Source organism: Oreochromis niloticus, linkage group LG8 (genome assembly GCF_001858045.2).
Source record: "Oreochromis niloticus isolate F11D_XX linkage group LG8, O_niloticus_UMD_NMBU, whole genome shotgun sequence".
Taxonomy (NCBI): Eukaryota; Metazoa; Chordata; class Actinopteri; order Cichliformes; family Cichlidae; genus Oreochromis; species Oreochromis niloticus.
This window is the reverse complement of record NC_031973.2, coordinates 25,454,262-25,467,142: the sequence shown is the minus strand read 5'-3', so window position 1 is coordinate 25,467,142 and position 12,881 is coordinate 25,454,262. Positions and strand designations below refer to the sequence as shown.

The window sequence follows — 12,881 nt, the reverse complement described above, 5'->3', positions numbered from 1 at the left end:
TTGTGTTTTACTGAAATAATCGGAACAGATTTGCTTTGCAGTCAGTTACAATGTTTATCTTTTGTACAGTAAACTCTGAAGAGATGCTGTGAGCCAAAGGAGAGTTAATCTGATTACAGCATCGTTAATTGGAACACACTGAGCATTGTTCTTGTATACAAGAGACATCCTTTTTTGTAACTGCGGCTCCTTTCATGGTGAACTGCTCCCCTGACTACCTCACATTCAGGACAGAAGCTGCCCATGTCTATTTATAACAGCTGCTTTCTCATTCTACAATGAAACCTTCCTCTCCCTAATCAATTTTTCTTCTGCTCCTGTGGTTTAACCTAATCCCAGGTATCCTGATCATGATTGCTTCCTTCACATTAGCCATGGGGAACATCGGTGCAGCCAAGAAGCTGCACGTTAACCTGCTCACCAACAAATTCCACACGCCCCAGTCTTTCTTTGACACCACCCCTATAGGACGCATCATCAACCGCTTCTCCAAGGACATCTACGTGATAGATGAGGCTCTGCCGTCCACTGTGCTCATGTTCCTGGGCACCTTCTTCGTTTCTCTCTCCACTATTTTAGTTATTGTTTCCAGCACACCCATTTTTGCTGTTGTCATAGTACCCCTGGCTGTCATATACGTCTTTGTGCAGGTACTTGGGTGGGGTCGGGTGGCAGTGTGGCTCGCGTGCCAAATGTGTCCTCTCAGTTCCTCTTTTCCTTGAAAATGTGGGGCTCTTCCTCTTCCTCAAGTGGCATGCTGCTTGCATGTTTGCCGCAGCAAAATTTGTAACCTTCAGGTCTGGCTTGTTTCCTCCGTAGCCTGCAATGTTGTCCATGATGAGCACCTCCTGCTGTTATTTTTTCCTTTTCAGTTGTAAATTCACTTTGCTCTTTCTCCACAGCCAAAACACTTCCTGTCCTGCCTGCAGCTTGCTGCGATGCACATGCACACACACATACCTCACAGATCACGCTCCTAAACACATTCACACCATCACTGTATCGTGAACAAAATCAAAGTCACGTCAGTCAGTTTTTAGTGATCTATACCCCCCTCTAGTGGTAAACCTCTGTTAACACAACTAAATAAGCTTTATTTTTATCGAAGGCCAGTGTGACCTCACCTTCTTAGGTGAAATGATAGCAGTATCTCACATTTCTCTGTTGAAGTTAATGAAATGTTTAATTATTTAGTCTTCTTTTAAAATTTCCACATCTGGTTGTTTTCCATTAGATATTAAAAGTAAGCAAAGAATATGATGATAAAATGCCACTTATGAGGTGTGTAAGTGGCATCGTTGAGGACTGACTCTGGGAAACCTGCACTGACACTGGAAGTCGCTGTCTCACAGGCTGCTCATCCATTTAACGCAGGCGTTATTGTGTTGTCACACCTGACCCCCTCCCCTCCTGTCTCGCAGGTGTGCTGCTGTTGATTAACTGCCTGCTGTGCCGGGCCTACAGTATGCTGCAGGCAGCCAAGCTCACACACCGCAACTTACTTCAGGGGGTCCTGCGAGCTCCGCAGGGCTTCTTCGAGAGCACCCCCACTGGGCGGTTACTAAACCGCTTCAGCAAAGATGTGGATGCTATAGACTCCCAGATCCCAGACAATATTGACATATGGATGCGCACTTTCTGGTACACACTGAATGTGCTGCTCATATGCTGTGCCCTCACCCCAATGTTCCTCATAGTCATAGCCCCGTTAATGGTGTTCTATTGGTGGGTTCAGGTAAATAGGAAAAGAGTCTGCTAACTCATTAATATAACATGCATGTCTGCGAGTGCTGTTGAGTGTGTGTGTGTGTGTGTGTGTGTGTGTGTGTGTGTGTGTGTGTGTGTGTGTGTGGTAGTAAACAGCTGCATGTGTTTGAGGCAGTGATCGTTGCTGTTCTAGATTTAGTTGCTGTGTGGTTTGGTCTAGTCCAGTAGTCATAAACTGTTGTGGCCTTAGTCGCTCAGTGACCAGTCTGTAGTTTAAGACTGTGTGAGCCGTAGTTGGTTCAGTTGTTTTATGGGTTTAAAATGCAGCAAAACGTCAGTTAAACTGTTTTTTGCTGTAATCAACAAATGTGAATTGGGTTAGAGTTAGTGCTGGGCAGTATGACCTGAAATATCTATCACACATGTATTTGCACAGTAAATCATGTTGTTTGTTCTTGTTGTTATAGTTACTGCATGAACACATCTGACCAATTAGGTCACTGCATCTGGCACTCATATCTCAAAGCGCGCACTGGTACTGAATATAGACGTGGTAAAATAATAGTACTTTGCGTGAGACACAGCTATACGCCGCTCAGAGTCAATCAGCTCTCTGAAATGATTTCTCTGTGTCGTCAGATGCGGTCCCAACAATGCTCAAATAGCCCCACCGACATGCTGAAATCTGTATGAAAGCTTCAACTCTGAAATCAAATCATGAAATTCTCCCCACCGCTGCCTTCTCGTGAGAATCGGATAAAACCAGAATCTCAAGTTTCTTCCTTTTCTTCTTCACAAACATCAGGACCAGCTCGTTTCACGTCGATGTTATTTTTTTCAGTGAACTCGTTCAGTTCAGAAATTCCTGTCAGTTCTGATTCAAGAATAGATATGATGCCACTTTTTGTTATTTTAGCAAGTCAAATAACAAAAAGTTTTCATGTCAGTGCTCCTGCATACGAGCTTGGAAGTGAACACATTCCATTTTAAAGTTATTCTTCCAGATTCCAGAAACGTCTCTGTGTATCAGATATAAAGGTATACAGCCCAGCACTCGTTACAGTCGATCCACGGAGGCAGGGCTTCTCTTAGGGCAGAAATAATATTACTAACTGCAAATCAGATGTTTATAAAGGGCCGTACATGTTTTTCCTGCTCTTAACATTGTTCAGTGTGTCAAAAAGAACCTAATCTGTTCCTCCGCGAGGTTTCATAAAGCAGTAAAGAACAGTTTTTAAGGAATTTGATTTTTGATTTTGCAAAACATATTTGGGCCTTTGTGCTTTAAATTAACTGTCAATATTGGCCTCTTACAGATACATCGGTATCATCATATATGTTGTCCTATATACACCCAAAAAAAATACAATTGGGGTAATTTTGGCTAAAATGCTGTCAGGTTATTTCAGTAGATGTTGGCCCCAGCCTTGAAGGATCCAGTATAATTTGGTTCTAGTTTGGGAGCTCGTATTACTTATTAAAAAGCTCATGCATAAACTAGATTTCTTTATGAGTAACAGAAGATGAGTAACTTCACCGAGGATAGGGCAAACATTTCTGCCGTGAGAGCAGCCCTGTCTAATCTGTTTAGTGGTGTTGGTGTCAGCAGCAGTGGTTAATGTTAGTGGTATCTCTCTATAGAGTGTTCAGCACTGCTGTGTTAATATACTTTTTAATTAATGTTAAGAGATATAATCAAGACTAACATTCACAAAAGATATTTCTGCTGATTTTTATATCTATATTTTAATTTTCACGAGCTTAACAACGTCGTCAGTTTTAAAGCCTCATAGAAAAGGTGCTTGAAGAAGGTATTTTAAATGCAGTTTTAGCTTCTTGTCTCAGCCCTCAAGCAACACTTTGTTGCCTATATGCAGTTAAAGGGCAAAATAACAATTTTAACACATGGTGTCCTTTTTACTTTTCTGGTATCAGGGTTATCTCAGCTTATTATTGCTTATCACAGGTTTATCTAACTCATCGCTGGGATGAAATTGTGAAGTGTCAGCCCTTTGGCTTTCAATTAATTGTGCAGGCATTTAGTTGAAGGCTCAAACAGTTGTCCAATAACTAGGTGACTAGAATATGAATGAGTATGAATCTCTTTTTGTCAGGTGCAAACTCACTACAGGTTTTTCTTATAGTATTTTGAAAGGCTTTAGGACAGGGGTGGGCAACTCCAGGCCTCAAGGGTCCTACAGGTTTTAGATATCACCCTGAGTCAACACACCTGAATCAAATGATTAGTTCATTACCAGGCCTGTGGAGAAGTTCAGGACATGTTGAGGAGGTAATTTAGCCATTTAAATCAGCTGTGTTGGCTCAAGGACACATCTAAAACCTGCAGGACACCGGGCCTCGAGGCCTGGAGTTGCCCACCCCTGATTTAGGATAATACAGTTAGGTCTGGAGGTGATTGGGAAGTGACACAATTTTCACAATTTAAGCTTTGATGCCACAGAAGGTGTAGTAGATGAAGAAAGTTGTCTGTTAAACTTCAATGCTTGCCTGAATCTGAGCGAAAAGCCCAGCAATGTGAGACCGTGTTTGCGTTACAGCCTGTCAGCAGAAAATATACCTGCATATGATCCACAGAAGATTGGAAATTAACACTAACATTTACAGAGTAATCTGACCCAACAGAAGCATGTAGTTGGAGAATAATATGCGATTCTGCCAGTGCAACAAAAACTTGTGAGACATTTCAAAGACAATGATTCAATTCAATCCAATTCAATTTTATTTATACATAAATCACAGCAACAGTCGCCTCAAGGGGCTTTATATTGTGAGGTAGACCCTATAATAATAAATACAGAGAAAAACCCAACAATCATATGACCCCTATGAGCAAAGCACTTTAGCGACAGTGGGAAGGAAAAACTCCCTTTTAACAGGAAGAAACCTTCTGAACCAGACTCAGGGAGGGGCGGGGCCATCTGCTGCGACTGGTTGGGGAGAGATTCACCAGGCTCCAACTCGACCTGTGATTTAAACCAGTGCCCAGTTCTTTTTTTTTTTAATGTTCAGACTGATCGCTGGTTTGCACCTTGTGGTGAACCCTCTATATTTACTCTTGTGGCATCTCGATTTATCATAGGTTTGGATAATGATTTACGGACATCCTAAAGAGTGTTACACTTTTTTTAATGAGTAACAGATCCTGTGATCATCCATTATTTTTGTCTTCTGCAGATGTTTGCAGATATCTTTTTTTATCTTAGTAAGTACACATTAATGCTTTTAGAATGAACTAAAATGTTTATTAAGTCATTAATCATTGTAGTCAAAGGGTAGCCTGATTAACCTATAGTGGGCTCATTTAGCTACATGTTGTGTCATGACAACATCAGGTATATATGTCTCATAGTCTAACCTTTTCCTGTGTAACTAATAAAAAATATCCATAACATGGGTTACTTGTCAAGTCACATTTCACACCATGAACATATAAAACTGTGTATACAATTTTTTTTTTAATAAATATAATTACATCTTTCATTTTAAATGTGGCATAAAGGGCAAAAATGATAAAAGTTGTGTCACTGTCCAAACATTTCCTTACCAACTATCAGTTTGTCTTTAAGGGAATATTCTGTGTCCTCACTACGTGATACTAACTGCACACTCATACAACTAATATCAGCTTAACAGTAACACTAAATGTTGTTCCTGCAGCTTTGTCATGGCATCCACTTTGCATCGCTTGTCTCTCTGCCGTATTCGTCTTCAATGTCACTGTGCTGAGAAACTACTAAATACTCAGAAAAGCAGAACTATCGCTTCAAGCTTCTAACACTTTCAGAAATATTATGGCTGTTTGTGTATAAATTTGATTTGGATGTAGATATATGTGTAATGAAAAACAAAACACCTGCAGATAAAAATCACCTGTTCTGTCAGCTTTGTGGATTTTATCAGTGAATCTTGTTATTTGTATTACTATCGACGCTTAAAAGCTCAGCATCAAATATCTGCAGTTGTTTTGTTAACATAGGCTTTCTTCATTACTCTGTGTGGGTGTGCGTGTGTATGCGTGCGAGCTTGTATTTGCATCATATTTAAACATATCTGAGCACATGGATAGCCTTGTTGTGTTTTAACATTGTCTGTTTTTCTCCCCCTCAATGCTTGTAGAGATTTTACGTTGCCACGTCTCGGCAGCTAAAGCGTCTGGAGTCGGTCAGCCGCTCTCCCATATACTCCCATTTCTCTGAGACCATCACTGGCTGTAGTGTAATCCGAGCATATGGCAGGCACTCTGCCTTTGTTCTGATGAGTGATATGAAAGTGGATGAGAACCAAAAGAGTTACTACCCTGGTATAGTGTCAAACAGGCAAGTATCCTGCTCCAGCACAGAAGCAGCTGTGTTCCAGTCTTGTTAAAAAGAGTTCTTGTGTCGCTCTGTGCACAGCCACTGCATGTAAAAATTCTGCATCTCTTTTGTTTCAAATTGTCACAATTATGGCTGCACATAATGTGTTACTTATGGAGCCCCTAAAGTTCTATAAGGTGGGTTTTTTAAAAATCTCATTGTCTCGTGTGCACAAATGGCGAATATCTAGCGTTTATAACCATAGGAAGGTAAGCGGTACTCAGGCTCAAACACATCTTCTCTTCTATTCTATTCAGCCTTAAATTTGAGTGACAAGATGAGAAAATCAATGCTGCTCGTGTCTGTAGGTTTATTATGGTTAACTACAATGAGCGTTTAAACTCAAAGTGCACAGTGAAATTTTGTTAGCTTCTAACAAAGCTTAGCAAATCATTTGCACCGCTGTGCAGCTTTTATGATAAGCTAAGCTAACTGGGTGTAGCATAGGTAATATTCAACTCAATTCAATTTTATTTATGTGCGCCAAATCAACAACAATCGCCTCAAGGTGCTTTATATTGTAAGGTAGACCCTACAATAGTACATACAGAGAAAAACCCAACAATCATATGACCCCCTATGAGCAAGCACTTTGGCGACAGTGGGAAGGAAAAACTCCCTTTTAACAGGAAGAAACCTCCATCTGAACCAGGCTCAAGGAGGGGCGGGGCCATCTGTTGGGGTGAGAGAAGGAAGACAGGATGAAAGACATGCTGTGGAAGAGAGCCAGAGATTAATAACAAGTATTATTCAATGCGGACAGGTCTATTAACACATAGTGAGAAAGGTCAAGGTCAATATCAAAGTTCTCACCTCCTTTTTTAAAAAGCAGATTTTCTAACATCTGTCCATCTTATTGGAAAGATGGTGTTAATGTGAAACCAATCTGGTGGCTGAGTGCAGAGAGTTAAAAGGACAAAAGGAATTCACACACTGTCTATACACACATAAGTAGATATACTGTACTTACTATAGTGTTGCTCCACGATAAAGAATATTTCTAAAACCCGTGTCTGCGTAATGAGTATAAGTCATTATTGTTGTAACATGAGGTGCTGAATTATCCCGTGGTTTAATTTCTCAGGTGTTCTTAAGGTCAACTGCATCTGCTGTTTTACAGGTGGCTCGGAGTGCGAATTGAGTTCATTGGAAACTGCATTGTGTTGTTTGCTGGCCTGTTTGCGGTGACAGGAAAGGACAGTCTTAGTCCCGGCCTCGTGGGTCTGTCGGTGTCCTATGCTCTACAGGTACTACTACAGCTATTACAACAATATGATCTAGATATCTCATTTAACCAGTAATAATATCACTTTATAGTATTTTTTTATATTTATAATGCTTTCTCAGTAAAGCTGCAGTCACTGGTATTTTTACCATGGATCAAATCAGTGTTTTATCCTCTTTAGCCTATTGTTTGCTTGAAATCTAGAGCGCTATAACTGCTGTCAGTATTGCCTCTCATCACTTTATCAATTACTTTTAACTTTATGAAAACTCATGTTTGTTGGTTAGCAAAGCATCTTAATTTATTTTACACAAGCCCTATTACTTCATAATTAGTTTCTAGCATTTATCCTTTTAAATATTTTATCATCTGTGCCTCACAGTTTCTACTCTTCTAATCTATAATGTGCTTTAGCAATTTCAGTGTTTACAGACTGTTGTTTAAAGAAGAGGGGGTGTTGCACAGTGGTAAACATGGATCTGTCTCTGTATTTTTGAGATATGTTGCTGTCATCAAATTAAGAATGAGCTTCATTTAATGGCAGATTTTCTCACTTAAAGCAGATCATTGCTTTCTGAATTTATCTGCATTTTACTCTGTATCACAATTTTATTGGAAATGGGGTTGTTAAGTAACATCATTTATCCTTTTGCTCAATTTTAGCTAATAAACTTCACTTTACTTGCATGCTAATGCTTTCCTTAAACTTCACCAAATATTATACAGCTTTAATTGAATGAAATAATATGTGAATAAGTCTTCATATTGTAATTTCAGTTCTTTAGTATCTAGTTGAGCTGCTTCACATTCAGGTGAAGGACCTACTTGTTTTGTGCTCAATTTAAAACTTTTCATTTTGTCTTAGTGTCTTTTATGTAAGTCATTTTTCATTTACAAGGCTCTGGAAGTTGTTTTGCGTTGTCTTACTTTGCTGTGGTGGACACACAGTATCCCTTATTGTAAATTTCTGGAATGTTTCATAAGGCATTGTTTCAATAGGTGACCATGTCTTTGAACTGGATGGTGCGGATGACTTCAGAACTGGAGAACAACATAGTAGCAGTGGAGAGAGTGAAGGAGTACTCTGAGACCAAGACAGAGGTAGGTCATGAATGCATATTTCCCTTTAAGCACCTTTCTAATACTCTGTGAAGATGGGACTGTTCATGTGTTTGCTTTTAAAGTGGTGTTGGCTTTGTGCTACGGTTAAAATGTAGGAATTTAGCCATGTAAAAAAAAAAAAAACTGCCTTGTTGCTCAACTCTGCAACACAAGACCTATAAACTGTAACTGGTTCCAGAAATGTTAGCTTACCTGCTGCCAACAAGGGCCCCTCTGTTGCAGAGAAACATTGCACTTATACTGTACACAGTGTACTTTTTCAGCAGCCTTCACAGAAAGTGCCCCTTCTGTGCATTAGTTGGTATAGCTGTTATTGAAAGCCTTTGTTTGAAGCATCCGGTGCATCCCAGAGGTGAAATAAATATTTGGCAGCTCCGAGTGGCTGTGCAAAGAAGTTCAGCTCTCTGACTTCTTCGCGTGATAAACAAATCTGTTCTGGTGGAAGCCAAATAGGCTAATGAGTTGCTCAGAAAGTTTTCCTACCAAGAAGAGCTGTGTTTGCGTTTACAGGCCCCCTGGGAGGTGGAGGACAAGAAGCCCCCACTTGAATGGCCCATGCAGGGGAATGTGGAGTTCAACGACTACAGCGTTCGGTACCGAGAGGGACTGGACCTCGTTCTGAAGGACATCACGCTAAAAGTCAAGGGAGGAGAGAAGGTGTGGGGAGGAAATGCTGAGATGATTTATTTATCAGTGCAGAATAATGGCTCAGTGGGGTGTTCAACACAACTCTGTGTGTTTCTGCGCAGATCGGTATCGTGGGTCGTACTGGGGCTGGCAAGTCCTCGATGACGCTCTGCCTCTTCAGATTGCTGGAAGCTGCGGGAGGCGAGATCACCATCGACAACGTGAAGATATCAGAGATAGGCCTGCACGACCTGCGGTCTAAACTCACCATCATTCCACAGGTACGACTGTCAAATTCTGCCTCAATGACGCACTCGGTGAAGCCCAGCACCTGTATGTTTGAAAATGGTTTATATGTCAGTATTTGTGCTAATAATCTTAATTTTTCAATGAAATATGTACAGTTTAGATCTCATACATCAACAGAAAAAAAACCTAAACTAAACTAAATGATTCAGAGTAGTAATTACAGTCTAAAAAAACATCCATTTACTTCTACCACTTATTAGGGTCTGGGGTAATTCAAGGACCAAGTCTTTTAAGCCAATGCGCACATAGTGCAGTTAATATTATTGAATATCATATCTGCTACTGCTGTCTCAAGCGCTATATTTAGCTGTCTCTAGTCGGGAAACATCTGAAATCAACAGTCAAACAACCGCCTGTGAGCAGCCACTCGGCAACAGTGGGAAGGAAATGCTCCCTTTTAACAGGAAGAACCAGACTCAGGGAGGGGCAGCCATCTGCCTCGACTGGTTGGAGTTAGTGGAGAAAGAAAATAAAATACAATTAAATTAGAGTTCTTTTAAAAAAATAAAAATAAAAAACCTAAAATAAAAATGTTATTGTAAAAATTGTTCAAAGATTATGTGAAAACCGCTTGAGTCACATAAACGGGGTTATTTAGATTGTTGTTATGTTGACTGCTAATTCTTAATTTAGTTGCTGATCTGTCGTCTGCTGTAAACTAAAGCTAGTGCTTTGCACCTTACCAGTAATACCCACCACCACCCTGCACCCACCCAAGTTCACCCGGTAGCATCGAATAATATTCGAGTGTGAGCCTAGCTGAATGTCCATCTGTCGGTTTTCCTTTCCAACCAGGGTTGTGGTAGCTTATTCCTGCTCACGTGTGTTTCTGTGTGTGCCTCAGGAGCCTGTGCTGTTCTCTGGGACACTGAGGATGAACCTGGACCCTTTTGAGAAGTACAGCGATGAAGAGGTGTGGAAAGCCCTGGAACATTCTCACCTCCACAAGTTTGTCAGTAACCAGGCAGCAAAACTGGACCTAGAATGTTCAGAGGGAGGAGAGAACCTCAGGTACGCTCAAAGACAAAGAAGCACGGTGAACAAGGCTTGTCTGTAAATGCTATTTTATTCACTGGATTTTGGTGTGTTTCCAGTGTGGGCCAGAGGCAGCTAGTGTGTTTAGCTCGAGCCCTCTTGAGGAAGACCAGGATCCTCATCCTTGATGAAGCTACTGCTGCTATCGACCTGGAGACGGATGACCTCATCCAATCCACCATCAGGACTCAATTTGAAGACTGCACTGTCTTCACCATTGCACACAGACTCAACACAATAATGGATTATACAAGGTTAGTACCTTACGATTACTTTGAAGGACAAATGCACCACCTGCTTTTCCTTTTTTCTGTCATATATTTATATATACTGTTACAATGGCGAACGCTCATAGACGACGGATAATGCTTAGTATGTTCATCTTGGGAACAAAACTCTGGTTGTAGCCGACCTGCTGGGGAACTCTTCTTTTTTGCAAGGAGGAGCCAATCTTATCATCCCTGGCTTAAAGGGAGGATGTCCTCAAAGAGAATGTGGCTAAAACATCTAGTTTAAAAGAGAAGATTATTATTCATTATTTTGAATCATGCAAAGCTACTCTAGTCCGGTCCAAGAGAAAAATGGCGCTGAAAATGAGCAGCAATGCGCCACTTTAAAACTATTTTAGAAATAACTGCTCATTATTTTGAAGGACGAATAGTCATGAAGACAATTCCTGAGATTTACACACAATATCGATGCTTTTCTACCAAAAGCAAAGTACGAGTAAATTTGATAATGTGATGCGTGTGTAAAAGAAAATGAGAATGTACTGATTTAAAACCCGTACAGGCCTTGTGAATGAATCCCACTCTCTTCCTTTCTTCTTACAGAGTGCTGGTGTTGGACAAGGGACGGATAGCCGAGTTTGATACTCCTACAAACCTTATATCTAAGAGAGGAATCTTCTACGGCATGGCTAAAGATGCAGGACTGGCACAGTAGAACTGCCTTTTTGTCCCGATGTTGTAAACCAGAGTCTGGAATTCAGCTCAGTTCACTTCAGTCTGACTCTGTTTTAAACCTGGCAGTGGAACTGAAGAATACTTTCTGTGTGCACTTGTTATCATTTTCAGGAACCTTATTGCTGTCTTTGAATGAAGCATGAGCTCCTCTGCAGACTTGGGTCATTTAGCACTTGCAAGTAGTTGCAGTGTCTGTCAAAAAACACATCAGGACATAATCAAATGTTTCAGTAGGAAGTTTCTGGCTCTGATTGTCCTGCAAGTAAAAAAAAAAAAAAGCCATAAGTGCAAATGCCATTTGAGCCAAGTCTGCTCTCTAGTGCCTTCTGCCAGTGGGATAAAGAAAGCCAGTGAATGTATCGTTTTCTAATCGGCTCTCTGCTGCAAAACAAACAACATGACAACAAAAAAAGGAGGAACTTTTTTAATTTCATATTTTCTACAAAGAAGAATAATGTGCCACTGTACCTTTCACATGAGAAAAAAACCCTACATTTTTGTGATAAACCCACTTATTTTTGTACTGTACTATTATTTAAGCTACTTTTTAAGAATTGTCTTATCTAGGGAAGTGTGCTCAGTTACTTATGTGATTCTTCTGTGAACCAAATCTATAAAAACTTGAATTATGTACCACCAAAATCTGAATTATGAAAATGCCTTTATATATAAAAAAGGAAGAACAAAATTGCTGTGCTGTCTTTAAATGGTGCTGGGGCATAAAACCTTCTGTTTTTTGTTTCTGCTCATTGAAGTCATGGTTCCAGGCACGATTGTCATTTGCATGCCAAGTAAGTGAAGGGTAGATGTGACCCTAACACTTGCTCCAGAGCAACCTGGCAGATGTCAAAGGATCAAATATGATGTGACTTAAACATTTTACAATGAAGATATTAGCTTTTTATGTTAAAGAGACTGCTTGGGGTTTATTTTGTTTTAGCCATATGTCTGATTTTAAAAAAAAAAAAAAAAAAAAAAATGCTGCCTTTCAAATGAAAACCATTACGTTTTCCCACTTGGGTGTGGAAGCTTTATTCTAGGTGGGTTGCTGTGACCTCGTGGATGCTAAGAGATTAATGTGCTCTATTGTTAGTTTGGGCACATAACAGGTTTAGGTCTAAGCCAAGTGTGTCAAACATAAGATCCAAAGTCCAGAGGACTATATTAACTATATTTTCTTAAGAGCTACCACAACTCTATCTGCAGTTTTACCCATATATTTCTTACAGGCCCAATGTTTCTACAGCAACTTTATGATGCAGAAAAACTGAATTATAGAGGGCCTTAATTTGTGCAGTTAAAGTTCTTTACACTGACCGGGAAGGGAAGCTTCACTGGTTGCGGCGACAGCTGTCATTTGGTGCTATGGAAATGAATGAACTGGTCCAACCCACTTAAGGTCAAAGTGGGCTGCATGTGGCTGAGATGAGTTTGACATCCCTTCACTAACCCAATACTGGAACTGAATGGCTTGTTGGAAGATTGACTTGTTTTTTGTTTATCTAAAAAATGAAT

The 12,881-nt window shown here is 40.2% G+C and overlaps 1 protein-coding gene across 5 annotated transcripts in view; it reads left to right on the top strand.

Annotated features, from left to right (window-relative positions):
- The window catches only part of abcc3 (ATP-binding cassette, sub-family C (CFTR/MRP), member 3), a 54,708-nt gene extending 42,654 nt beyond the window's left edge, over positions 1–12,054 (top strand). The window contains exons 23-31 of one of the 5 annotated variants that reach the window (XM_005447951.4): positions 1,422–1,735; positions 5,845–6,044; positions 7,204–7,330; positions 8,308–8,409; positions 8,941–9,087; positions 9,180–9,338; positions 10,211–10,377; positions 10,461–10,655; positions 11,235–12,054. In XM_005447951.4, coding sequence (XP_005448008.1) covers positions 1,422–1,735; positions 5,845–6,044; positions 7,204–7,330; positions 8,308–8,409; positions 8,941–9,087; positions 9,180–9,338; positions 10,211–10,377; positions 10,461–10,655; positions 11,235–11,346 — 1,523 coding nt within the window. In that variant the 3' untranslated portion in view covers positions 11,347–12,054. Of the gene's footprint in view, positions 1–339; positions 651–1,421; positions 1,736–4,902; positions 4,919–5,844; positions 6,045–7,203; positions 7,331–8,307; positions 8,410–8,940; positions 9,088–9,179; positions 9,339–10,210; positions 10,378–10,460; positions 10,656–11,234 lie in introns of those variants that run through there. The other 4 variants (XM_005447952.4, XR_002063030.1, XM_013273355.3 and 1 more) reach the window with 4 other exon arrangements.
- The last annotated feature ends 827 nt before the right edge of the window (positions 12,055–12,881 follow it).